Genomic DNA, 26,022 nt, shown 5'->3' with positions numbered 1-26,022 from the left:
CCAGCCGCCTGCCCCATGCCGGCTGGATCCGGTTTTTTTTTGTTAGTGATCTCGTCTCGCTCGCCAGCGAGAGCGACCCGCGGTTCCCACAGAAGTACTCCCGATGCCTGCAATCGCTCGCAAGCAGCGGCAACACCACGCCAGCACCACGCCAGGACCATGCCCGGCTCATCTCCATCTGCCAGCATCATCTGTGACCTCCTGCCGCCGCCCAGATCCAAAGGCGGGGCTGTGTGAGCGCCGCAGCCCTTCGGCCCGCTGTGTGCTGGGTGCCGTCCCTCGCCCCCCTCGCCTCTCGCTGCGTTCTCGCCTCGCGTTCGCGCCTCGCTCTCGTTGTTCGCCCTGTTTGCCCCGTCGACTCACCGCCGACTTTCATCACCGCCTGACTCTGTCTCCATCTGCGAGCTTCGGTCGAGCCTGCATCCCTCCCGTTCAAGGTACCTGCCCAAGCCCCATCGCTCGATGGCTCCTCGTCGCGGCGCTGGGCCTGTTCGGCTGCATCTCGGGCTTGGCAAGATGGGGCCGCCACCCGGGGCTCTGCGTCCGTCCTTGGGGCTGATCGCCCTTCCAATCCCCCAAAGGCGCTATTGATACACGCTCCATTGCCGCCAGATGGCCGCAGCTGCGGAGCCTCCTCGCCCTAATAGATGCCCTAGACGAAGGACCCTGGTGTCGGTGCCTCTCCGGGCTCTTCAGCCAGGCTCTAACAGATGCTCTTGCCTCCACCCACCCATGTCTCGTCTCGGGCCCCTTTCGTATCCAAATCAACCTCACGCTGGCCCAAAACCGCATCTCACGGCCATCCAGAATCTTATAATTTCAGATCTGTATCTCCATCCTCTCCCTCGATAATGTACGTATTGCCGCCCGGCTCTGTTTCGCAGTCGCCCAGGCCCTGCTCCCTCGGCAGTCCCTCCCCTTCCCGACCCCGGCTGTATTTTGCCGTCGTTTTCGTTTTTTTGATTTGCATCTGCGGCAAGCTTGCCTTTTGCATCGACCGGGCTCTCTCTGGCTCTCGCGGCTCGATCGCTGCCGCAGGTCTTCATTCTATCTCACCAGTGCACCCGATCTGGCTCGATTGCGACCGGTCGAGTGTGCTGAGTTTGGCTCGGCCGTATCGCCGGACATGGCTGTCGGTTCGGGGCGGTTGCCTCTGTCTGAGCCTGCCTGTCAGCCGGCCTGCCTCTGCGGCTTCACGCCTGTGCGTTGTTCAAGCAGCCCCTCCTGGCCACGAGCGACTCGATCACCAGCCAACCACAGTCCACCGACCTGTGCGTCGATCAGACATCTGTCTGCAGCGACATGCGCTGTCGATGGATTCGCCGTGGACTTGTTGCGATGCGCTGCTTCGCCTCTGGTGTCGGAACTGAAGATCCCGCGAGTGGCCTTGAGTTCGGCTGCCAGGCAGCGGTCCTGTCTTGGCTGTCTCGCCCCCTCCCCAAAACTTTGCTTCAGCCGCGGCCCCCACCCCCATCATCGGACGTTTCGCCAGATCTGCTCGACTCCCCTTCCACCCCGCTGAGGGCCCCTCCAGCTTTTGATCGTTGTTACTGCTGCTATCTCTGTCGTGGCGCCCTCCTTGCCGAGCTGCTCTTGCCCATGTCTCTCCATTTGCGACTCGACTTCCTGGCCTGTCACCCTCCTCCATCGCCCTGTTGCCTCTGATACTGCTGCGCGATTGCTCACAAACTTGCCTCGATACCTATAGAAGTAAATGCCAACGTTCCCAACATCGGTCGCTCACCAACAACAACAGCAGCAACGACCTCCTATGTATCCAAGCGCGAAACCCGGATTCCAAACGGCTGCAACGGCAGTTCGCGGCGCCAACCCTGTTGCCAGTCTCCAGCAAAACGGAGTCAACCCGATATCGGGCGATCGAATGAGCATGTCGGATTTTCCGGCCCTCGGGGCTCCGCGAGACTCGGCCTCGCCGCTATCATTTTCGTCGATCGCCGGCGGCCAGCTGCGCGAGCCGCGGAAAGATGTCGTTGATCTGACATCCGAGGAGTTTCCCTCGCTGTCGGCCTCGCTCGCCTCGACGAACGGAAGGTATCCTTTCGCGAATCGGGATGAGCTCGGCATAGGCGCCTTTGCGAGTAGTCAGCGGACGCAACCCATCGGCGGACCTCTGAAAGCGCAGCAACAGCAGCAGCAGCAGCAGCAACTCCCACGGTCGCAGCCGCCGCCACAACAGCAGCGGCTGCAGCACCAGCTTGGGTCCGTGGCCCCCGTTGGTCCGCCTGTCTCGGGACCCGGCCTCTCGTCGCGGTCTGGAGCGCCGATGATGCCGCCGGGTACACCCGCGCAGCATGTCGCCTCGCCCACCGGCCCATCATTAGGGAGCAGTCTCGTCGGCGCCGACCCTGCCGGCCCCAAGACCTTTGGCGACCGCTTCGGGCTTCTCGGATTGCTGGAGGTGATTCGGATGCAGGACCCCGACACCAACACCCTGGCCCTCGGGAGCGATCTGACAGGGCTGGGGCTGAATCTCAACGCGACCGAGAACCTGTACTCGACCTTCATGTCGCCCTTTGCCGAGAACCCCTCGCTTGGAGCCGAGCCGCAGTTCCAGACGCCGCCGTGCTACACGCTGCCTCAGCCGCCTCCCGCCGCGCTGTCGAAACTCTCAAGCTTTTCGGACGAGACGCTGTTCTACATCTTCTATTCTATGCCCCGCGAAACAATACAGGAGGCAGCGGCCCAGGAGCTTTTCGGCCGGAACTGGCGGTTCCACAAGGAGCTCAAGTTCTGGTTGACCAAGGACCCCGGCTCCGAGGCCCTGATGAAGGGTGCTGGCTTTGAGCGTGGCGTCTTCATCTTCTTCGACCCTGTGTCGTGGAGCCGAGTCAAGAAGGAGTGGATCCTCTACTACGATCAACTGGAGGAGCGCGGCCCCAGCATGCCGACCCCGTCGCCTTCAACCCTGAACGGAACGCGACCCACGACCCCCGGCATCATCGGCTCGGGTGTGTCTCCTGTCGGCCAGCTACCCCCACTGGGTCCCTTTGCAGGCTCGTCGGGCAACACTTCCTCGTCGATGCTGAGCATGAACTCGAACGCCAGCGTGCTCGGCGTTCTTGTCGGAGGCAACAGCGCCGCAAGCAGCTACGGCAATACCCTGGATACCCTTGGCGGTGCCGGTGTGTCAAGTACCGTGGGACTGGCTGGAGGCAGCCTCTCTGGCGGCATGTTCGGCACCACCTCGGCACCACTCTCGGCGTCATCGGCGGGGCCGTCGATGTGGGGCGCCATGAACGGAAGCATGGTCGGACCAGGCTCGTCAGGGTCGTTTTTCGGCATGGGCGCCCAGCAGCAGCCGTCGTCGCAGCAGTCGCAACCGCAGTCGCAGGGTCAACAGCTCTTCAACGGCGGTCTCTCGGGCTCGATTGGATCCGGCGCAACAGGTCCTAACGGCCTGCCTTCGACTCGATGAAGGGATTATCAGCAAACGGGAGGCATCTTTTAAGTTATATCTTGTTTTCTCTCTTTTTTTTTTTTCTCCTCCTTCCATTCTCTCGCTCTCTCGCTCTCTCTTAGCCGTTCCTTGCGATTCGTCATTTTGACAACTTCTCCTCCCCTCACCCTCACCACACTTCTCACGGCTTCCAAAACGGCACCCTCTGTTCATGATCTCGCTTTGCCTCCTCTGATATTTTGCGCTCCTAGTTGGCCTCGCTTCTCCCTCCCGCCCTCTTGCATCTCGACATTGCATCTCTGCATATTCGTCGTCGATCATCCTGGCTGCTCTTTCTCTCTTTCCTCCAGGCCCCCCCTCCTTCCTTCCCGTTCCCCGCCGCCCTTCATCTTCCTTGCTTCGTTGTTTGCCTGCCCTCGTCTCCCCACTGCCATGTTCGCGATCACTTCCTCTTGGGTTTCCATGTTTGAAATCAGCCATCGACGGAAGGATATCCATCGTCCCGTCACACTTACACACCCACTCCCCCCTCTCCTCCCCTTCCTCCTTTTTCACATGGACGTTCTCTTGCAACGAAGGCGTGGATCAGACGGGCCATGAGTGAATGACCTCCGTTCATTTGCAGCTGAGGATGTAGACAATACAAAGCCCAAGAAGCTGAGAAGCCGACCCAGCGCTTCCCCATCCCAGATTCGCGCGATAGATTCGGGCCGTATCGTGATCGACTGGCCGTACCCAGAAGAAGTGGGCGCAGTGAGCGGAGCAGCTGCGAGCAGCTGTATCGGCATTGTCTGCCGTTGCCTCGGTCGTGCCGACCACCCTGCCGTCCATAAAGCGCGGTATTCTTGGTTCTTGGCGAATGCCGATATTGTACTGCTTCCAGGACAGGGATCCTGGGTCGATGTGGAAGCACCGGGTATCAGGGAGCACTGACAGACGACAGCACGACCAGGGAACCAGTCCCGGCCTGAGATCGCCTCCTGCTCTTCTCGCCAGCAGCCTACGCCCTGCTGTCAGCGGTGCACTCATGCCGTGCTTCTGCTGCTGGGCCAGGAGGCCACAGGGCCAACATGGCCGCCCCCGGATCGAGGACCGAGAGGACTCTTTCGGTTCACCGCCGCGACGAGCTCTTGAGGGCATAAATCTCCCGATCGACATGCTGGATCGCAGGCGCGATTCCGTACTCGGTGGCCAGGCCCTTGATGTCCTCCAGGATCCGGATCTTGGACTTGACGGCGCGTGGTGAGTTGCCTGGGTACTGCGCCAGGTGGTCAAAGATGGTCTTGGTCAAGGCAGCGAGGCCGCCGCGCTGTCCTTCCTTACCTGCAGGACACATCGTGGCCAACAAGGGTAGTTGGTGCGAAGGCAGAGCGTTGGTTAGCTACACGGAGCGCCCTCTGTCAAACTCTGTCGTACGACACTTGTCGAGGCCGCACTTGCTGGAGCTGTAGCGTCATAATCCAGGAGAAGGGAGGTCATCTGCTCTTGCGCTCACAATGCATCCGGCGCGGGCTTACCATCGGTCGATAGTGATGCCATCAGCTCATGGATGTGCTCGATGAAGGGGTCCGTAGTGACCAGAGGGTGATCCCGCGCCTTGCGCTCCTGATCCAGCGCCTCGATGTCCGCCGCCACCAGCCCCGAGTCCTGGTCGTTGCTTGTGAGGCCGCTCGGGATTCCCTGGCCGACGGTCGGAAGGCTCGTCTCCGCGTGCACGCTTGGGATATCCTCGCTTGAAGCCTCCTCCGCCACCGTATTGCAAGGGCTGCATACCGGCTTGAGCGGCTGTGTGCGGAGGCACCAGCGGGCCTTGTGTCTGTCTGTCTTGATATAGAGCTGCGCTGCCTGGCTGAGGCATGGGTTGAGTTCCAATCTGGTGCTGGAAAGATCCCAGCATGTCCATGGCCGTGCGTCCTCCGTCGCCATTCGGCACCAGAAACGGGACGGCTGCCGCGCCCGATATTGCCGGTGCCATGCCACCGAACGAACTCATATCGACCGGGCCCACTACAGCGCCCAGAGGCAGTGCGACCGGCGCAGGTGCTTGCTGGGGTTGCTGGGGTTGCTGCTGGATGAACTGGGACTGTTGAGCCGGCTGGGATGGCTGCGACAGTTGCGACAGTTGAGTCAGTTGCATCAGATGGGATTGCTGAACAAACTGTACTGGCTGAGCCAACGGATTCTGTTGAGCCTGGCGCTTCTGTAGACGAGGGTCGCGCGGGATGCCACTGCCCTCGGACGAGGTCCTCGGCTGCTCCGATTGCAGCGGCATCAGCCCCGGCATAGCCGGGTACTGGACAGGGGCAGAAGGTGCGCCGCCGTTCGGCTCGAGCACTTGCGTTGGAGCAAACAACCCTGTGCCGCCACTCAACATGCTGACTGCCGCAGCAACAAACTCGGGGGCCAAGTTTGACAGATTGAGATTCGAGAGGGCATGTTGGGGCGCAGGCGGGAACACACCCGACAGGGGTGTGGATGAAAGCAGCGGTAGGTTCACCAGCGGCTGCTGCCCCAACAACCCCGCAGGCGTAAGCGGGCTGGATGAAACGGAAATGTCGAGATCTGGTGCGTGCAGCGACTGTTGTTGCTGTGTTTGAAGTTGCTGTAGCTGTTGCTGCGATTGCGGGGGAAGCTGCTGCTGCTGCGGTGCCTGGAGTGCCTGGGGTGCCTGGGGTGCAAAGCCACAAGCGGCTGGGTATCCTGGGGTCAGGGCGGGGGTGGAGTTTGCCTGGGGCAAATACAGGTGCGCTTGGGTCGGGGGAACCGAGACGGAGGTGGCTGCATAACTTGTCGGAGTTGAGGTGGTCGGCGATGTCACGCCGTAAACAGGATAGGGAAAGCGGCCATCGGGGCCATCGTTCTCAACAGCAACGATAGATGGACGCGAGTCCCACGAATGGGTCCGGCTCAGTTGCGACGCTTCGTATCGGCTCTGAAGATCCAGGTCTGTGGCTGGCTCGATCTTTGCAAGTGTGCTTGCACCATCGATCGCTATCGACTCGCTGCGGCGCTTGGCATTCTCGCCAAGCATCTGGACATAGTCGCGACGGAGATTCCCTCGTGGCAGGGGTAGCGCTGTGTCCGTGATCGACTCCCAAGTCGGGATGCGCTCGAGCCGCCGCTGTCGGAGCTGCTCAAACTCTTGCATCTCCGTGTCGTTGAGATGTCGTCGCTTGCCGCGTCGTGCGAGTGACGATGTCGAAGAGGTGCTTACAAATGACATTCGCTCGCTGCTTTCCACAGAGGCTTCGTCGGCCTCGTCAATCGATACCTTTTTGTCACGCCGATATGGGTTTCCAAACATGGTCTGCTCTCGAAACCGAGCCTCATCATCGTCTTCGAATGGATCGCGCAGTAGCTGCCGCTTACTCATTCGGGCAGCATAGTCGCCCATCTGAGCAATCGGTAGAGAGTGGAGCCGCTCATCATCTGCTCGCAAACCAGAAGCCGTTCATGAGCAACAGCGAAATCCATCGCCTGAATGAGCACATCCATACTCGCATCCACTGTTCGTGACTCTTCCTCTCAGCGCTGCATATGTCCCCACCTGTTGCTTTCTTGCTCTGTAGATCCGCCGCTGGATTTTCAAGGAATTGGTTCCTCAGGGCCTTGAGCTTTGAGCGCAGTTCTGGCTTGGATACGTCGAAAGGATTCAACAATGTGAAAGACGCAGCCTCTTTTGGATTCTCCTTGGTCTGCGGGATGATGGTCAGCAGTTAACCGATCGTTGAAGGAGGGTTGGCTGCGTCTTCCAGTCCGACTGACATCAACCAGGTCACGAATCCAATCCAATCCAATCCAATCCAATCCCACAAACACACAGCATGCGCAACCGGAGAAGATCCATTTCATGTCGTCACGCCGTACCTCAGGGCTGGTCAGCTTCAGAAGCTTCTCGTATTCGATCTTGGCCTGGGGAGTGTCGTTCAGTGATGTGTTAACAAGGGTCTCAAAAGTACTGCACATGTCGTTTGGAGCGTGCTTGGAGGCGCTTTACCTGGGCACGCACAGCAGAGACGTAGTTCATCATCAGGGGGGTTGGCTCGGGAAGATCGGACATCAGCGAATCGATCCCCAGCAAACGGAAGGCGATTCGGAGGGGCTGAATATTGAGAATGCATGGGTGAAATGCGTATAGAAAGCATGAGGTGGTGTTAGCGTGGTTTTTGCGAGTCTATCCAGGGGTATATCTTTGGAGTCAAGCGCGGCAGTTGACAACACCGTCGCTTGCTTTGAATACGTACGGGGATATAGTACGAGGGGATCTTGTCCATGTATTCGCGCATATGCTGTCTCCATGCCGAAGAAGGTGTTGCATTCGGATTCCGCTTGAGGAGCTTTGCGCGATGGTCTGAAACAGTAGCCCGCAGAGTGAGTGTCATTTGCAACTATCGCGCAACACCAGTCCCGAATGAGCCTATCTCGTTCAAACGGCCCAGGCAAAACACGCTTCCACACAAGCAGCACCCGGACGAGCGCCGCCCTACCAATCACTTACCCAGCAGAGAAAACAGGGCTTGGAAGTTGTACGGGAGAATATACAAGTTTACAAACTTTTGGGAGGCGCCGACTTTGAGAAAGCCAAAGGGTGGGCCGGGCGCGCCGGGCTCGCTACTGCTGATGACAAAAAGTGGCCATGAAGTGCCGGGCTTCTTTGTGGAGAGCTCTTGGATGACTGGGTTGCTCTGGTCCATGCTGAAGCGATCAACTGGAAACCTTTCAAAGATGGAGAACTTCTCGTCTGCTTTGCGGATGAAATGGACCGTTGGATGGGCACGACGGGGCTGCATAGAAACGGTGCGAAGGGCCAAATGGGAAGCAAGTACAGTCGGATCCGGGGCAGATCGTGAGTTACTCGCGCACCATCGTATTCACATGTGCCTGGTTCACAGACCAGCCGGTGCAAACGCTCGGGCCGGAGATTATACCGGAGGAGACTTGTCGATTAGCTTTGGCGCATAGGACTCGGGTATAGGGAAAATGCGAGATGCCCTCGAATCGGCATAGATGATGGCTTTGCTTGGCGGGAGGCGTGGTTGATTCTCGGGGGCATCTTGAAGAAACAATGGGCAGACGTGCGCGTGAGCGGGGATCGCCTCATAAAACAAAGTCAGGCCATTCTCCATAGCGAGCCACTCGTTTCAGCGCTGCAAACAGTGGCGGGCGTGAGGTGCAACGGCTTACCAGTCGGAATCTCCTCCAAGGCAATGACGACGCCCTGGTTGATGGCAATGTGCGTCTGCGGTTCGACAGGATGTGGCACAGGCTTGCTGGCGCCCATACAGTTGTCGATACATTGCAGCATGTGTGTCAGAGACGATATCTTCCAGCTCTCGCCTGCAGCGTTGTAGTGACGCAGGAGGGATATCGTAGAGCCGTGTCAGGATTCCATGCGATTGGCACGAGTCCAGAAAAGACACCAACAAGCAATGGCGTGTACAAAGACTCGCCAGCTACGCCATGATGCGAACAGCTGCAGAGCCTCAATCAGATGCAAAGCACCGATTGATCGGCCCTGTGCCCATCGCACGCTCCCACATACCGTACATATCCGCACTCATGCCCTGTAGCTGTGGGTCGACACTGGAGCTTTGCGGGACCATGAATAGCGTGTACAGCCGCTGATCCCATCGAAACGGCTCGATATAGAACTCGCCAGCGGGACGCTGCAGGCCAGGCACCTCCAACTGCCCCGTTTGTCACAATAGCGTCGAGGTGTCAAGACAGTCAATTTTGTCAAAGAGGACAGGCGTTCGGTCAGTCATGGCAGCAAAGATGGCCTCGTCGTCTGCAATGAATCGAACACATTTCTGCAACGAATCGGACACACGGCAGGCACGCCGACACTGCCCATGTGCTGGTGCACCCACCCACTTACCCTGTCAGTGACTCCCTTGGGCGAAGTGAAGCGAGCATTGTCTGTCATCAAGAACATGATGGTGGTCTCGGATCCTCCAACATAGCGGCCCTGCATCGAATCGAGCGTCAGCAAGGCAGATCATATCGGCTCTGCCGTGTTTGCACATCAGCCGGCCTGGCTGCCGGCACCAAACGGCCTACCGCTCCGGGCTCGTCCATTGCTGCCTGCAGTCGGTACGTGTTGACGTAGCTGAAGGCCGCATGCAGCGCCTGGCCAGGGTTGCTGAGGTCGTGGGCCTTGACAAGCTTGAGGGCGGCCAGGACTTGCTTCTCGGTGTCGCCAAAGCCAGCCTGGTGTGACGGAGACGACATTAGCACGTGACGCGAGGCAGGGCATCCTGTGCAACGGACAGCCGACAACGACAACCAACCCTGTAACATCTGGGGTATTCCTCGTAAGTGACCAAGAGATACTTGTTGTTCTGGCGGTCCGAGCGCTTCTGCTCCCACTGCACCGCATTGGGCCGGCGGGTGCCGGGAGGCAGATGCCACGAGCCAGGCCGAGGCAGGAGAGAGGTTCAAGGCCGTTGATCAGATTCCGGCATTGTGGGACCGCCCTCGGGCAGCACACTGACAGTTGAATGCACCTCGCCGGATGCTGTCTCCCGGCAGTTCGTCTCTGCTATCCATGCGCACTGCATCGGTGGCATGCGTCCGGAGCACGGCATTTGCCGGTGCAGCGACATCCATGTCGCCGGACACGCCGATGGCCTCATTCGGGGTCTCAGGATCCCAACCACCTGGCCGCCTGGTCGCAGCGTCTGCTTTGGTGCCGGTGCCAACGCACAGCAGCCCGACAGGAGCAAGAGTCTGTCTCTTCGTGATGGCAAAAGTCGCTCTGATCTCGCTCTGGCCTTCGCTGGCGCCATGTCGCTTTCACAGATATCTGCCGACGCCGCAGCGACCCTCGCCAAGGTGTGATTCGCCAGAGGCAACACGTACCTTGAAGAACTGTTCAATGCCGGCCTTGGCGCACTCGAGATAGGACAGGCCGTTGCTGAAAATGCGGTTCATGGATACACTGGTATCCACGATGAAGATGTAGATCATGGTTGTCTTGGGGCCCAGCGACGTGAATTGGAGGGGGGGGGGCGATGTCCGGGGTTATCGTGGACAGGCTGGAGTGTGAAAAATGCGACGGGGCGTGGGGTGCAGTCCACCAATGCTGAATCGCTTGAGGCAGTCGCCAATGTGCTGGCGATAAGGATATCGTTTGGCTTGCTTCGAGCGAACAGGCACTCTTGTGTCGATCATGAAACGCCCAAGTGTTCGGGGAGAAGGAGAGCCAAAGCGCAATGGACGAGAAATGTGAGTCTGTGCATTATCGTCGCCTTGCAGGATCCGGTTCCAACATCGCCCAAGACGATATCTCAGGAAAATAGGCCTGTCAACCGAGTCGAACGAGTCTCGCTCACACAATCATCCACAACACACCCGACACTGCCGCCGTCCACCGTCAAGTCGTCCGATCACAGCCCGCCTTTGGATGGTCCATCAACAGAAAATAAAGAAATGGGAGCGCAGAAAAGCCAACGTGCTCTGCCAGCACGAGCAACGGAGTGCGTCCGTATGCATAATGGGAGAAGAAGAGAGGGAAAAGGACCAACGTCCGGGATGCGCAGATGCTACCTCGGCTGTCGGCGGGACGCTCGCAGCACTGCGACAACAGCGAACCAATGCAATGCATCGATGGCCCGTCCTCGACAGATGCCACCGCCATAGCCGTGCTAGGCTGGGCCGAGCCAGACCACGAGACATCAACGTCGCCGTCGCCGTCGCCCACCTCTGTCTACATGCCAGGAGAGGTGGGGATTGGGCCTGTGCATCGGCTGCCATTGGGCTCCTGCTCAGCGCCCAGAGAGCGCCTTTGCAGAATTGCAGTCCGACATGCGCGGGCCCAAAGATTGAGCCAGGGCCTAGGCCGATCGGCTCTCAGGTCCAGCGCTGCCTCGAATACGGCCCCGCGGGTCAGGAAATCCAGCCGACTGCCCAGCAGCCAGGAGGAAGTCCAGACGACAGGCAGTGCGACGAGACAGCCAGCGTAGACCCGGAGACACGACCAAGCATAGCGGACAGAGGCAGAGTCGTCTGCTGTCGCATGGAGAAGCCGCGGAGCAGGAATAGGGGCAGAAGGAGATGGAGCGAGGTGGGAAAGGCAGTTGGGGAGAAGGCGGCAGCGGGAAGGAAGGAAGGAAGGAAGGAAGGAAGGAAGGAATCGCAAAATGAAAGAGAAAAAACAAAGCCCAGCCAGAACACAGGCATGTCAGAGTCGGCAATAGGGAATCGGTAACGGGCAAAACCTTTCGTTGCTCTCTGCTTCTGGTCCGAATGTAGACACAGGCAGGCGGGGTATTCCCTCGTCTGTACCAATACGTGCACCAAAGCCCAGCGAGATGGTTGATCGCGGACCAGCCCCGGCGCCCACGACGGAAATGCAAATCGGCGAGAACGTGCCAGGCCTTCTCGGTCACGTGGGTGTCACACAGCCCACGCCACAGCCACTCCCGCCTGCGCCACGACCAGTCCAACCCCCCAAACCCGCTCGGCCCACCAACGAGCACGCCGCGTCTTCTGGCCCCGCACGATTGGAGGGTCCGTGTGCAGGCCGCGGATCGGGTTGTGGCATAACGGCACAGCGACACGGACGTCGAGAGCGCGGCGAATGCCGACTGTGGTTGTGATGGATGAATATGAGTGTACTCAAGATCCAGGAAAAAAGCTGGCCACTGGCCTCAGACAGGTGCTCCCTTTGGTTTGAGAGCGCCGTCGGTAGGAGGACGCCTGGATTGGCACAAGTCCAGGCGCCGCCTACCCCGCCGGTTGAAAGCCAAGGGTAACGCGGTGCTGCCTTAGAGGTCCTCGAACTTCTTGCCCTTCCAGTCTGATCGGTTGTGGAAAGGAGGGTTGGTCAGGAACATCTTGGATCCCCGCCACCACTGAGCCGGAATCGATTGACTGGTGGACTTTTCGTCTTCGGGAAGGTAGACCATCGAGGGGGCGACGTAGCGGCTGGTGTGGTAGACGGGCTCGGACTGCTCGGGGTCGCGGACAGCATCCTTGCCGATGCCGCGGACAGGGGCCTTGAGATCGACGGGCTGCCAGTCAGGGTGGGCCTCCTTCATGATCTCGTACTCCTGATTCTTCAGAGATTCGAATCGGCGAACGAGGTCTCGATCGGTCTCGGCCTGCAGGAGAGGCACGAGGCTGATGCGGCTCCAAGCCTTCTCGCGGCGGTGTTCTCTGTGCAATCACGTTGGATCAGTCCATCAGCAGCAGGACACCGTCGACGAGGTGGGACAGCCGGTGGTTTGCATTGGTGCAATGCCGTCCAGATCCGGACATGCGACATGGTTGAAAGGCCATCGCATCGGGAACATCGGAAGCGGGGCCAGCCAAATATCGACGAGGTCAGCCGATCGAATGTCGATTGCAGACGACCCGCCATCGAGGAAAGTTCGCCAATGAGTTCGGGATCCAGTATGTTCGTTCGGCCGCAGTCCACGATCGTGTTCGATGTGGTCGTTCGGTTGCGCGCGAGCATCGGGAGGATGCAATCGTCAAAGGGACGAGGAAGAGAACGACGTCAATCAGATGATGGCCGATATTGGTTTTGGGCTGGGCTGGGCCGCGCGCTGACACGGCGATCCGTCAGCAGCAGGAATCCCACAGCCGAATGACCGCATGGTGGTGCTGTTGACTAAGCCTCCCGACATTCTACGAGTCGGCTCGATGGCGATCGGATCCAGCTACTTCTCGGGCTTGGGGGGGACTGACTGCAGTCCGGCGCCGACTTGTCGTGGTCGCTCCGCCCAGTGATAACGCGACCCCTCGAAAGCGCACGTATCTTGTCTGCGGCAGCAGCAGCAAGATGCTGCTCTCTCCTACCTTCGCTCGGCGTTGGACAGCGTGAGCCAGTACCATCCGTAGCCCATGATGCCAAAGGTGACCGCGAACATAACGAGGCCAGTGGGGCCGCGCTTGGGAATGAAGCGCTGGTACTTGATGGTTTCCGGGAAGCCGCCGGCGGGAGGAAGGTCTTGCACCGTCTGAGACATTGTGGGCTATCTATACCGGGGGGGCAGGAGGAGGGGGAGGCTGGCAGAGCAATCTGGCAGAGCAACCTGGCAGAGCAACCTGGCAGAGCGCACGAAAGTTGCTGGTATGGCGAAAAGGCAAAACGCAGAGGCGAGGCGAAAAAACAAAAGGGGCGGCTGCCGGCTGGATCCATAGACGCCGGCTGGATCCATAGACGCCGGCTGGATCGATCCGGGGTGTGTGTGTGCTCCGAAGGAACGGTATCGGCCTTGGGCGATCCAGAGCAACTCCCACACGCTGGTCCATCCGGCTGCTCGCCGTCATCCGTCATCCGTCATCCGTCATCCGTCGTCTCGCATCCCGCCGCACATCTCGCCATGGCAAACATCTTCGCCAAGCGGCTGACGAAGGAGCTCCGGGATCTCAAGAACAGCCCTCCGCATGGAATCGAGCTCCAAGACCCCGGCGACGACATGAGCTGGTATGGATGCTGCTTCTGCTGCTATTCTCTGGGAAAGTCGGTATATGTGGCCCACCCACCCGCCTCACCGCCTCCAGCGAGTGCATGATGGCATTACAGCCTTGGCGGCACCCGGCCCACCCAAACCACATCCAAGCCTTTCGCAGCTGCCGTTGCTGCAGCCCCCATCCATCGCTTGGCACATTGCAATTGGGCACTGCATCCGATCATCCACGGCGGTGGCGGCCTCGGTGCTTGCGATCCTCCCTCTGCACTCACTCACTGGCCCCCGCATTCATCCCAACCGCATAGTTGGAAAATCAAGGTCTACGGGGCCTCCGGGACCATTTATTCCGGGGAAGTCTTTGTGCTGCAGGTATAGCATCGGCAATGCTGCTCGTTTCGATTTTGGGCTCGTCCGATTGTCGACGCCGTCGCTGGACGGCCCAATTCCTCGTCTCCGTGTCCGTCGCTTCGACATGACCTCTCAGCCGCCCTATCTGCTTCTCAGTTCAAGTTTATGGGCAGCTATCCCCTGGACTCACCCGAGGTAAGCTGCCGGTCGGATACGCCATCAGCCGAGTTTGGAACAAGCCCAGTCGTATCATCAAACACCGAGTCTTTGCTGTCGCAGCCTCAGCCAGAACCGCTGGCTCGAACATGGACATGTAGCTGCCGCTCTGCTCTGAGCCTCTCACCGACGACACCGCCTGTCGCACTCTAGGTCATCTTTATCGAGTCGATTCCCATTCATCCACATGTACGTGCTGCCGGCTCCTGTCCCACGCCATGCTTGCTTTCAGCGTCCGTTTCACTCCCCCATCACTAACCGACCCATCTACGATATCGCTCCCTTCAACGTCTCTGTCGCCATGCAGGTTTACAGGTGAGTGCATCGACAACGTCCTGTCGTTGCTTGGTGCTGCCTGCCGAGACAGAGTCAGCCGATGTATAGCTACAGCCAAGCAATGACTACCAAACGATGGATAACAATGCTGATTGGCTCTCTGCTTGGTTGTCAGCAATGGCCACATCTGCCTCTCAATCCTATACGATCAATGGAGCCCCGCTCTGACGGTCAGCTCAGTGTGTCTATCGATCCAAAGCATGCTCAGCAGCTGTACGAAAAAGGTCAGACAAGGCAGATCGTCGCCGCCTCCATCAACCCACATTTGCCACCGGCAGATGCCCCAGCGCTCGGCCGACGTCTTGCACTTCCGAATCCCAGCTTTCGTCTTGCCGTTGCCATGGGCGCTCTTGCAGCCCAACACTAACTCCAAACACATCCCAGGAGCGGCCCCCGGATAACAACATGTACATCCTCACTGCTAAAAAGTCCCCAAAGAGCGCCCACTGGGCTTTCCACGGTAAGCACACACTGGCTGACTGACAAGCCACTGCATGCCCATCATCACTGTCACTGGCCCCCAACAACGGCAGAGGCGACTCTGGATAGTGAACAGCTTCAATGTCGAGGTGCTCTGCTTCCGGATATCCAAAATGCCGTGGCTGCCAAGCAGAAGCTGCAGTCGCTAACAAGATCATCCGTGCCTGTGTCCAGATGACTCTGTGTAGTTCGAAGCTGTCGCTCCGAATCAGTAGCGCAAGAAAACGATGAGGTATGTGGTTTGCAGACTGCAGAGTCTACGAGTGTACTGATCAGTGTTCGCTGCTTGATCTCAAAAGCCTTCAGTTTCTGTGGACTGGGTGCACTTCCGATATGAGCACTACCAGCACATTGACCATCAGCCCCGTTTCCAGATGCTGCCTTTTGGATTGGAGTGAGACCGGCACTCGCGGGCACACGGCTGTTGCGGAGAGACCCGATGGGTCCTCTGGGGATCTGCAATACAGCTCCTTATACAGTGTCCACAGAACACCATGGTATTCGAAACGATTTGCTGTCGACATAGGAGATCCTGGACACGCACGTATTGTGGGCTCGAGAGCATCATTCTCTTCCGATTTCTATGTTCGGCGGACATGGTCGACGATCGTGCGTCAAAATTAGACGATTGATGAGCACGACTCGGCGATGACTCCTTAGCCAATCTCGATCATCGTGGTGTCCTGGGGCCCTCAAGAGTGCTGGGAGTACTTTCAAATCCAATCAGCCCAAGCGTCAGCCGGCCTACGGACAATTGCATCAACAAGCTATATTGGTATCCTGTAGCCGCCGGAATCCCGCCAGGGTTCCAGGATGACTTGGAACTCTACCGCCTCCAGGCTGACTACTGAGGGATTGGAACCGTCGGAATTGTAAGCACCGCCGGTGCTCGCCTCGAGCCTTTTCTTCCCTGCTGCGCGATCTCCAGCGGCCGTGATATTGGAGGCACTTCGGCGGGGATGGTGGGCGCATCGGATGAGGCACCATGAGTCGGGCTGCTGCTCCGGGATATCCTGCCGGCGACGTCGTGCTTTCGCGCTGTGCCTGGGTCCGCAACGATGGTGAGATCGCCTCCGATTTTCCATTTCTCCAGCAGGCTAATCCACGGGAGTGGTGCAGGGAGCTGGTGAGGATGCCCTGCGCGAACTTGGAAACCAAGATACTGCGATGCGAATGAGGTTGGGAGGCGGTCGGACGGCTCCAGTTGTTGCTGGCTGGGCTCGGCAGTGTCAGATTGGCTTTGTGCAATGTTGACGCCGTGCTGCAAGCTCAAGCTTGGATCCAGAGCATCGAGTATGACCCGCATAGGCTTTGGCTTCATCCCGAGAGAGTGGCTGAGCTCGAGGTGCGGCACATGGAGCCGCGCGCATGTTGGAAGGTCCGGGTTGGGTTGTGGATGGTGGTGTTGTGGTGGCTCGGGAGTCGGCGGTTTGCCGGGATAGGTCCACCGCAGCAGCTCACACACATCCTGGTACTTGGACGGTGTGCCCGGGAACTTTTCACGCAGCGCCGAGCGAGGCCCCACCAAATCCTGTCGCAACAACGGGCAGTTAGTACACTTGACGATGTGCTTGTCTATCCCTTTGACGACGTGCTTGCCTGTCGTTTTGCATTCCTCTCAGCTGCCTAATGCAATCACAACGACACTGGAAGAGCAAGTGTGGGAGTCCTCGAAGGCAGCACCTACTTTGGACAACATCTCGCACGAGGCCAAGGCAGGCGCTGCTCTTGATGGCAGACATCTGTAGAACTGGTAGCTGTGTGTCCGCCTGGGCTCGCGCTGGGGCAGCTTGTTTTTCTCCAAAGGAGCAAACTCGAACGACGGCTTCAGATGCATGTCCACCAAAGCACTGTCGTCGATCATCTTGAAGAGCGAGGACAATAATGAGGACCCATTGACTGTCGACATGATGTTCCCTGGCGAGGATCCGAGGCACCGTCGGCAGAATCCGCCACATGCTGGCACCGCACTGCACCTCGACACTATCGATATCTCTGCCCACGATCGCAACACTCACCAAGGGACCACTCTCTGATTCGCTGGTAATGCCAAACTGCCGCGAGCGGTGGTGATGATTGCGCATCGGAGTCTGGGTGGGAATAAAGGTCGGCGGGCCGGACTTTGTGGTATTCTCGAGCCGCTTGACCTTGGGCGCCTGCACCTCCATATGAATATCGACGTTTTTCAGCTGCACCTTTGCTTTCTCGCCACCATCCTTGGGCTCGTCAGGCACCACAGCAATCTTTGGTCGGTTGCGTCTCCGGCCGCGGGTGTGTTTGGACTTTGCGATGGAGTCTTTTGGGGCATTGGTCCGTTCGCCATCGACTTTGGCGGGCTGACTTGCAGCCTTCTCAGCAGTTGAGGACCCAGCCTCTCTGCCGATGAAGGCGACAATGCCTTGCGGGTCGGATATCAGCACCGGCGGCTCGCTTCCGATCAATGTTGGCACCGGCGCTCCAAAGCCACCGGTGAGTCCAAATCCAACAATGTCGGGCAGAATGGAGATGCCCTCGCCAACCGTCACCCTATTGATCTCGGTCTGAGAAGGCGTGAACGTATCCCGGACGCTCCGGGACGCTGTTCGAGGAGCGAGGTTGATGGCCGAGGAGGGCCGGCTGAAGAGATCCAGCAGCACCGACGGGTCCGACACAGCATTGGCGATCCTATGCGATACCGACAGGCGGGTTGCGCTGGCTCGTGCGCTTGGCTGTCGGCTCTCTGGCCGCTCTGGAAAGACGATCTGGGTCGACGACACGGAGAGCAGGTTGTGGTGTCCCGGGCGGTGTTGGCTGTGGATCTGGGTGTGCGAGTGGCCGACAGAGTCGCTGCTGATGGCCCGGACGTCGAGGGTGTCCGAGGCAGCGGCTGGGTTGGGTGGGTTGGGTGGGTCTGCAAGCGGGTCCAGCCGATAGATGAAGCTTTCTGCAGATTTCGACGAAGTGGGTCTCGGTGCCCCAGGCTCGGGCGTGAGTAGACATGAGCCCTGGACCTCCAGATTCTCTGGGGCTGCGACTGTCGACGGTCTCAGCGACGAAGCCGTTCGCTTGGAGGTGCCTGGCCGCGAAACAGCTGGGGTACCATCGCTCGGAGTGGTCATGGATAGAGGCGAGGAAGTGGTTGTGGGCTGTGTAGTCGACCTTGCGGGACACTTGAGACAATGCAAACGATGCTACCAGCACTGGAGGACTCGACTCTGCGGATCGACTGGGCAGATAAAACAGGGCACGGCGGCGGTCCATCCGCCAGGGAGAGCGCAAAGGCATAAGCAGGCGCTGACCGCTGCCGTGGGGGACGCTGTGTCGGTCGACGACGACGAGTGGTATTGTTGTCGACGACAACTGATTCGCAGCGACGACGACGGCGGCGACGGCGGTGACGATGGCAAGCATTCAGATTGATTGACGACAATCAAGCGGCGACAGCAGCAGATCTGGGCTGGGAACAGCAACGAGGCAACAGAGGCCTACGGTGCATTCGGTTGCGAGAGCGAGCCAATGTCGTTCCCACGGCAGTGCCTCCGCCAGGCCATGCCGCTGAGGAGCAACATCGACACCAGATGGAGGGCTATCATCACTCACATGGCATACGCTGGATGGCGCTCTTGAGCCGTGTGAATCGGCAACCCACCAAACGGCCGTGCGAATCGGCAGCCCGCCCGAACCTGCTTTCGAAGTGCGCACCAATCGAGCAAGCGACAATCCCAGCTCTGTCTCGTTCTCCCCACCCGACTTGGCCGTCTGTTCCCAGTGGCTCGGCCGTGAATATCCCGCAAGCGAGCCCGAGTGTGTTCATCTTGCCGTCACGGCTACGAGTGGCGGTCCCATCAAGTGCTATCACCACTAACAGCTTTCGGTTCAAGCCGACGCATCTCTTCTGGCTCTTCTGGGGCATCGAGCATCGTCCCTACAGCGCATGGAGATAGACCCGCAGTCTGCACCACACCAGCCGCATCAACACCGAGCCGCCCGTTAAGTCGGCACAGCCAGATCGCATCGCCTTCATCCAGCACACCGTCGTTCTCGAACCCCGTCCTCGTCCAGGCCATCAGCGCGTCCACTACACGAAATGTCATTGCAAATCCGAAGCAGCCCGTCGCTCTCCTTTGCTGACTCGTTCTTTGTTGTTGGATTCGACACGAGCTCGACTCTGAGGCAGCAGAGGACCTCATCCAACTCGCTGCCGAGCGAGAAGCGAGGCTCTGGCACCGTCGAAAGCTTGCAAAAGTTTAACGAGCGACGGCGCTCGTCGCTCAAGCCAGAATCCCTCACGGTAACAGACCCTTTGGCTTGCGAATGCTTAGAGCTTGGCAGCTGGATTCCCATACGTGTGCTTGGCAGTTGGATGCCCATACATGTGCTGGCTTGATGTCCATCCATGTGCTGGCTTGATGTCCATCCATGTTCAGCCCCAGTCGCGTTGCCGATTCCATTGCTTCTCGGCCCATGAACTCGGTCGCGTCGATCGTTTAAAGCTGTCGTCCACGAAATCATATCCTCCAGATGCGGCGCTGTTCTGCGAGCTTGGATGCATTCTGGGAATCTATGTTGCCCTAGTGCGATTCTGGCGTGCGCGGTGGAGCGGCTTTGTGACCCGATGAACTTGCAATTCACCTGCTCATTCGGTTTCTTGGATTATTGCTGTGTCAACCGCCGAATGCAACAAACGTGCAGCGACCCATCTCAAAGCCCCCTGCCGAAGCGCACGCAAGCCCCGATCCTCCAAAATCTGCCCCTACTTCAGTTCCAGCATCCACAACTCCAACGGGCGCACCCAAACCGCCACATCCGCTCGAACTTCGGTTCGAAACCTCGGTGCTGTATCGGTATCCGCATGACGACCAGGAGAGACAAAAGTTTCCGGCCTATCTGCCTCTGGTAAGACCCATCTCACCGAGAGAGTATTTGGCCAACCTGGATTCAGCCTGCATCCTTTGGATCGCCACGGGTGCGAACAATCATGGCAGACAGCCTTCTGGCAGCGAGTTGGTCGGATCCAACCTCAGCAAGACTGGCCTTTGACAATGCTTTGCCAGTTTTGCTTTCCAGACGATATGCGCTTCATGCATAGCTCTGATGGCACTCCGTCAACAACACACCATTCGTTTGTAAGTTATCCACGAGCATAGCTGTCCACACGATCTCATGCTCGAGCTCATCGCCCCCTCTCGGCCGTCTCTACGTCCCTCCCCCGTGTCTCTGAATGAACTATCGACATTGACCATCATCATCGCTTCACCTGTGGCAGGTCATTACCGAGGACATGGGCGTTCGGCGGTACGGAGTCTGCCTGACCATCTATGAACGGCCACCTCCGGACATCAGGGCAGAGCTTGAAGAGATGATTCGCGAGTGGGAGAGGGCGTATGTGGTATGTATATGTGCACTGCATGTCTGTGTTGGTGATGCTCAACCCAGCGCTTTACCGTGTGTGATCTGGTCACTGGCAGAGTCATATCACGGGCACACTGGGTGCGTTCATCGCCATATATCATTGATATTCACTGGGGGGGGGGATTCTCTCCGTGCCTGCAGCTGCCCAGCGACATCGAATACTTTCGCCATCTCCAAAGCCAGCTCAAGCGCCACAAGGAGAGACTGGACAGGGCACGCAGCGGCATTCTCGACCCGGGGGAAATTGATATCGAGTCGACCGTAATGGATTCGGAGGAGCGAGTGGCCCTGTTCACGGAGCTGATCGAGCCCGTCAAGGATACTCTGCTCGCCGACATCGACAATGTATATCTTCCTCGGACCATTGGCGTGCTGAGTCACTGGCCGTGGCACAGTGTGCTCAAGGACTGGCTCTGCGAGCTGGTATCGATGTTTCGGGACTGCGGCGAGGTGCAGACCCGAACTCTTCCCACAGTTCCAATCGAAAGGTACATTCCTAGTTGGCATGGCTCGTGGCAGAGGAAAACTCGATGCCAAAAGTCGCTGAAACTCGAGCAACGGCTGGAGTCTGCGATTGTGTGCAACTCCGAGCCAGCTGCAGCCGGATTGCGTTGTCTCCCAAGACAGTGGTGAAGGGTGGTGGTTTGTAATTGCGACATGCTGCCATCGCAACCCCCGATGCGACTCCACATCACTCACGCTTGAATTTACCGCACATACATGAACGAACATGCTGTCATACCGCAGGTACCTGGTCAACCTGATCCACGAGATTCCGCTCCCTCCTCCGGGCAAACTCGAGCTTGCCATCTCGATCGGCGAGCTGCGCTTATTTTGTGCCCGACCGCCGGTCAACTCCATCTCCTCGGTCCACAACGTATGTATTTCCAATCACTACAGCTGTAGTCACCGCTCTTTGCTTTCTGATCGATGACTCTCTCGCCAATGTCCCTGCTCCTGTTTTGACACGGCTGCTGTCTCTTGCCCCTGCCGCGTATACACCCCCGGACCAGTTTTCGATGTACCCAATCTTCCGCTCCATGTCGCTCTCAAACATTGTGCTCCTCTTTGAGTTGCTTCTCGCCGAGCGCAAGATCATCTTCACCTCGTCCTATCTGTCCATGCTCACGCTGGCGGCCGAGATGCTTTGCTCGATATTTTTCCCGCTCCAGTGGCAGCATATTTTCATCCCTATCTTGCCCGAAAAGCTCCTCAATTACTTGCAGGCCCCAATGCCGTATATCGTTGGCGTCCACAGGGAGTACCTTCCAGTCTCCGACGGCGACGACGGCATCCCGAGAGACGTAAGTGCGTCTCTGTGCCTCTGCACATGAGCTACAGTCACCGCTCTGCCCTCTCAGATATACTCCCGAGAGCAACATCAACAAACACATCGCTGAGCTTTGAGAACACTTTCCTCTCTGTGGCGATGCCTTAGGCTGCTCTGATCGACCTGGACAACGACATGTGCATCTTGCTTGAGCATCCGCCAACGCTTCCTCAGAAGGAGCGGAAGAAGCTGCTCTATCGACTCCAAAAGCACAGCGGCATGAGCATCCTGCCCTACCCGGACCTGCACGCCCGAGGAGTTCCCAGCAACATGAGAGTGGCATTTCCGATTCAAAAGCATATTCCACAGTCTTGCGAATCGTATCGCACCCGACTGAACGACAGTCTCAAGGTCACGCGCAAATCCGAATTTACTGCCATCAGCCGGGCAAAGTCCAAGGAGCTGCTCGAGAAAATCACAAAGATGACGGGTGACCACAGAAGTAGCCCCGAAGGCGCTATGCACAGCAAGAATAGCTCCATCCTGTCGATCAACACCAGCCTCGACTCGTACGCCTCGCTCGCCTCGAAGCGGCTTGGATCTACGTCCTTTGACAACCTCAAGGAGAACAGAGGACCCAAAGGGAGCGAACTGCCCTCGGGTATGGACTCGATGAACCCGCACGCCCTCCTTCCGGAGGAGAGCGAGGCCACCGACCAGGTAAGGAAAGCAGTCTGACGGTGATTACATTTGCCCTTGGCTGGAAGCATACTGGCTTCCGTTCTACAGGACCGAATGCACCGATGGCACGACCCCGTGGCTCACTGCATCCGTCTCGTTGCCGGCCCCAAGGTTAGCAACCTCGGCCGGCGGTGTTCCCAGCAAGAGCCCGACGAACTGGCATCGCCGACGACCGGAAGGCTCATGGCCATATTTCGAACCGCCTCCTCGAGTAGCCGCGAGCACAAGGTCAGTTGCATCGAGTCTCCGACAGTGAGATCGCGATGCAGTTCCGAGTGAGCAGATTCGCGGAGCGGATACGAGTGTGGCGCCAGACTCGACTTTGAGCCCACAAGTACCCACCTACCGTTTATTCATAGATGCAGGAAAGCGTCAAGAAGGACACGATGCATACCTCGCCGTCAGCTTCCAGCTTGAGCTCATTTTTCAGCAGTCTAAGCCACGGCGGAGGAAATGCACTGACACGAGCCATCTCTCCGAACCGCAATCGGGAAAAGTCGCCGCTGGATGGAAGAGGCAAAGTCAAGGACGATGTCGCATATGACGACATTAAGGACGACGGACGGACTCTATCAGACAAAGAAGATCGAGTATCGCCCTTGAGCAGAAGGTTTGACAGTCGCTTGACTCTACCGTTGTGCGAGAGCAGTACTGCAAACACCAAGCAGCAGTCTCGGACATTTGGCGGCTACAGGTACTGATAGACTGCCACTTGACCCTCAGCGGAAGTACTGCGATATCACAGAAAATGGGATCGGTAGGCTCGCTGCTCAAGAGGACCGAAGGACATGCCCTCTACGAAACCACGGTCGATTCGATCCTGAAGGACAAGGCACCGGCAAGCGATGGCGGGATGACACCGACTTCTGGAAGGGAAAGAGGCTCTCTGCGGCCACCATCGACATCAAGCGGCACCGACACCTCCGAGATTGTCTGCGATCTGTGCCAGAAGGACATCAACAACCTCGTTGAGATCAAAGTCTGGAAGTGCCAGCAGTGCTCCCTGCTGATTCATGCGTCGTGTTTGGGGGCCATCGAATGCCGTCCATGCAGAGCTGTCTTTCACGAACACAAGCTCCAATCGGCGTTTTTCAAGGTGTTCACATCGCTCCTCAAATGCTACCGACAGTTCCTTGTTCTGCACGAAAAGTCCGAGAGCGCAAGCGGTAGCCACAGCGGCCTGTTTCCGACCTCGAGCAACCTAAGTCTGACGCCGAATGGGCTCCAAGATATGCTTCAGAGCGACTGGTTCCACAAGGACGACTTTTTGGATTCATTTGATCGGGATGCACGGGTAGGTCGCTGATATGAGAGATACGACTGTAACAAATCGGATACGGCAGCAGAGCTATTGATTGCGAGATATGAGACTCGGGGAGGCTCTTGTGGCCGTATGGGGCAGAATAGCATCGCGGGCAGATTTGTTTGATGCGCACTCTTGGTTAGCTCAACGGCTGCTGAGGACTTTGACAAGGAATGCATGGCTGTTGCTCACCTTCTCTTTCGACCTCGGGCAACACACTCTGCCAGCCATTCATGAATGTCTTTGTCGAGACGCAGGCGTTTTCGCAGTTTACCCTGGACCGAATCGAGCGGGCCGAGTCGGACTGGGAGAATCTATTTTTCGACGAATCGATCAAGGCCAAGCTCAATCGATCCAAGCTCAAGTTCTCGAAGGAGACCACGCCGTTTCTGGAAGACAAGTCCTACAGTATTTCCCAGACTATATCGACGATATTCCCGAATTACGAGGATATCATGATAGGCAAGCGTCTGGATGACTGTCGCTTGCACTTCATATCGTTTGCTCGTTTGCTCTCACATTCATGCCATACTAGCCCTGCATGCATACCGGTATTTCTTGTTGTGGCGACTGACGTTGATGCCTTCGACGCTGCTACCTATTGTCTCCAGCCTGGGATCCAAATCCGTCCTGCTTCCCATCATCCCTGGTTGAGGAGCTCATCTGTCCACCACGACATATACCACCACTCTTGACTCAGTCTGACCAGCGCATGATGCTCTCAAGAACAACCGAGCTGGTGCAGCGCGCTCGCTCGGCTAATAGTGCGGTGAGTCCTTGAGAGCCGAGAGCGCTGGATTTGAAGGCAGGGACCTGGGCAAACATCTGGCGCCCATAAGCTACTGGGCCCATCCAAACTCATCTGAGTCCATCCAAACTCTCCTCGAACCTTTGCATTGGCAACAGAAGCGGAATCAAGACTTTGGAAAGTGGATGAAATCCAAGCTGAAGCACTTTCAAAAGGTCGGAGGCGGTGAAGTTGTTGGCATCGGCTTTCTATCGGATGAGCAGCGACGGTGAGTTTCAGATCGAAAGTGGCCTCCAACCAGTCGCTTGGATACCCGCCACGGCATTAGGAGTAGGCGATTGATCGATTCAGGTCTGCGCGGGATACAGTACGGCTCTGAAGCCGGCTACCGAACAGCGGGCTGTGCGCATGCTGATCTTATGGTGGTTGCGATTCCCATGGTCTATGCCTTTCACTCCAGGGACATGTTTGAGCAGCGACTACGTGAGGTTTCGGCCGAAATCGACATATTCGAGGCAGCGCATTTGTCATCTCAAACCAAAGAAGACATCCAAAACGCTCTGTCGATACTACACAACCAGAATCTCCGCCTGATGTATGCTGTCAACGAGGAGCAGCTTGTCGAGAGGTGAGACTATCCGCATGGATGCTCGATTGGCAAGATGTAGCTACGGTCGAGAAGCACATATTATCGTCACGGTTAAGGTGCAACTGAGACTGAGACTGAGACTGAGACTGAGACTGAGACTGAGACTAATGCGAATCTCACTTTCAGTGCCGACGAAGAGGAGCTGCAGCGGATGCTGACGCGGCTTGTCCGAGTCATTACCATCTACCAAGACCATCTCAACTCGATGAGTCCAGACTCGGCGCTGCTGCCTTGGAAGCGAGAAGCATCGCTTGTCGAGCCCGTAGCAAGCGACAGTCCTCTGTCGATCACTCAGACTCCGGAGAGGGCACACGGACACTCGCCGCTCCAGGTGACTATTGTGGGAGCTGCGGAGGTCAGTACCACCACCGAGACCGAGTCGGACGTCATCAGCCCCTTTACAGACACGGGGAGCATCTTGAGCACCATCGACATTGCTCCGGAGCGGTCGTCGACGCGAAAGGCCCCGCTGGAGAACATTGAGGAGGCGCCGGACTCGGGCAGGACTGATCTCTCGCTCCATGTGAGCCGCGAGGATGGCCTGCACATGTAGTACTCTGTGGCAACGCTGCAGGGGAAGTCGATGAGCCGACCCGAGCAACATACAGTCAATCCAGAAAGAAATGGGACAGTCACTTTCTGGCATCGACGACACAAGTTTGCTGAACTTCGATAGGCACCAGTGGGCAAGCCATGTGATT

The 26,022-nt window shown here is 57.9% G+C and overlaps 5 protein-coding genes across 5 annotated transcripts; 2 read left to right on the top strand and 3 right to left on the bottom strand.

Annotated features, from left to right (window-relative positions):
• Positions 1-2,287: 2,287 nt before the first annotated feature.
• Positions 2,288-4,389, top strand: BJ171DRAFT_558971 (uncharacterized protein; the record flags this gene model as incomplete). Its single annotated transcript, XM_053113184.1, has 2 exons — positions 2,288-2,913; positions 4,302-4,389. 2 exons carry the CDS (start codon positions 2,288-2,290, stop codon positions 4,387-4,389), a joined length of 714 nt encoding a protein of 237 aa, XP_052965266.1.
• A 282-nt stretch (positions 4,390-4,671) lies between these two features.
• BJ171DRAFT_154456 (uncharacterized protein) lies at positions 4,672-10,590 on the bottom strand. The gene is made up of 14 exons (XM_053105815.1): positions 10,280-10,590; positions 9,709-9,786; positions 9,479-9,628; positions 9,297-9,386; positions 8,961-9,105; positions 8,603-8,755; positions 8,347-8,471; positions 7,917-8,202; positions 7,663-7,769; positions 7,416-7,520; positions 7,286-7,330; positions 6,966-7,113; positions 4,936-6,847; positions 4,672-4,741 (listed from the first exon to the last, which is right to left on the bottom strand). The coding sequence occupies exons 1-13, from the start codon at positions 10,385-10,387 to the stop codon at positions 4,962-4,964; spliced, it is 3,426 nt and encodes a 1,141-aa protein (XP_052965265.1). The 5' UTR covers positions 10,388-10,590; the 3' UTR covers positions 4,672-4,741; positions 4,936-4,961.
• Positions 10,591-12,015: 1,425 nt separating this feature from the next.
• Positions 12,016-13,511, bottom strand: BJ171DRAFT_511082 (GRIM-19 protein-domain-containing protein). The gene is made up of 2 exons (XM_053111540.1): positions 13,223-13,511; positions 12,016-12,577 (listed from the first exon to the last, which is right to left on the bottom strand). The coding sequence occupies exons 1-2, from the start codon at positions 13,390-13,392 to the stop codon at positions 12,187-12,189; spliced, it is 561 nt and encodes a 186-aa protein (XP_052965264.1). The 5' UTR covers positions 13,393-13,511; the 3' UTR covers positions 12,016-12,186.
• Positions 13,512-13,676: 165 nt separating this feature from the next.
• BJ171DRAFT_624956 (ubiquitin-conjugating enzyme/RWD-like protein) lies at positions 13,677-16,005 on the top strand (the record flags this gene model as incomplete). The annotated part of the gene is made up of 10 exons (XM_053115493.1): positions 13,677-13,853; positions 14,145-14,208; positions 14,344-14,382; positions 14,557-14,592; positions 14,711-14,718; positions 14,855-14,963; positions 15,124-15,199; positions 15,435-15,451; positions 15,746-15,763; positions 15,880-16,005. The coding sequence occupies exons 1-10, from the start codon at positions 13,750-13,752 to the stop codon at positions 16,003-16,005; spliced, it is 597 nt and encodes a 198-aa protein (XP_052965263.1). The 5' UTR covers positions 13,677-13,749.
• A 58-nt stretch (positions 16,006-16,063) lies between these two features.
• Positions 16,064-18,317, bottom strand: BJ171DRAFT_476113 (uncharacterized protein; the record flags this gene model as incomplete). The annotated part of the gene is made up of 3 exons (XM_053108813.1): positions 16,064-16,750; positions 16,907-17,083; positions 17,238-18,317. 3 exons carry the CDS (start codon positions 18,315-18,317, stop codon positions 16,064-16,066), a joined length of 1,944 nt encoding a protein of 647 aa, XP_052965262.1.
• Between the last annotated feature and the right edge of the window lie 7,705 nt (positions 18,318-26,022).

This window comes from Polychytrium aggregatum, assembly GCF_025602895.1.
Source record: "Polychytrium aggregatum strain JEL109 chromosome Unknown BJ171scaffold_26, whole genome shotgun sequence".
Lineage (NCBI taxonomy): Eukaryota > Fungi > Chytridiomycota > Chytridiomycetes > Polychytriales > Polychytrium > Polychytrium aggregatum.
This window is presented reverse-complemented; position numbering and strand designations above follow the sequence as displayed.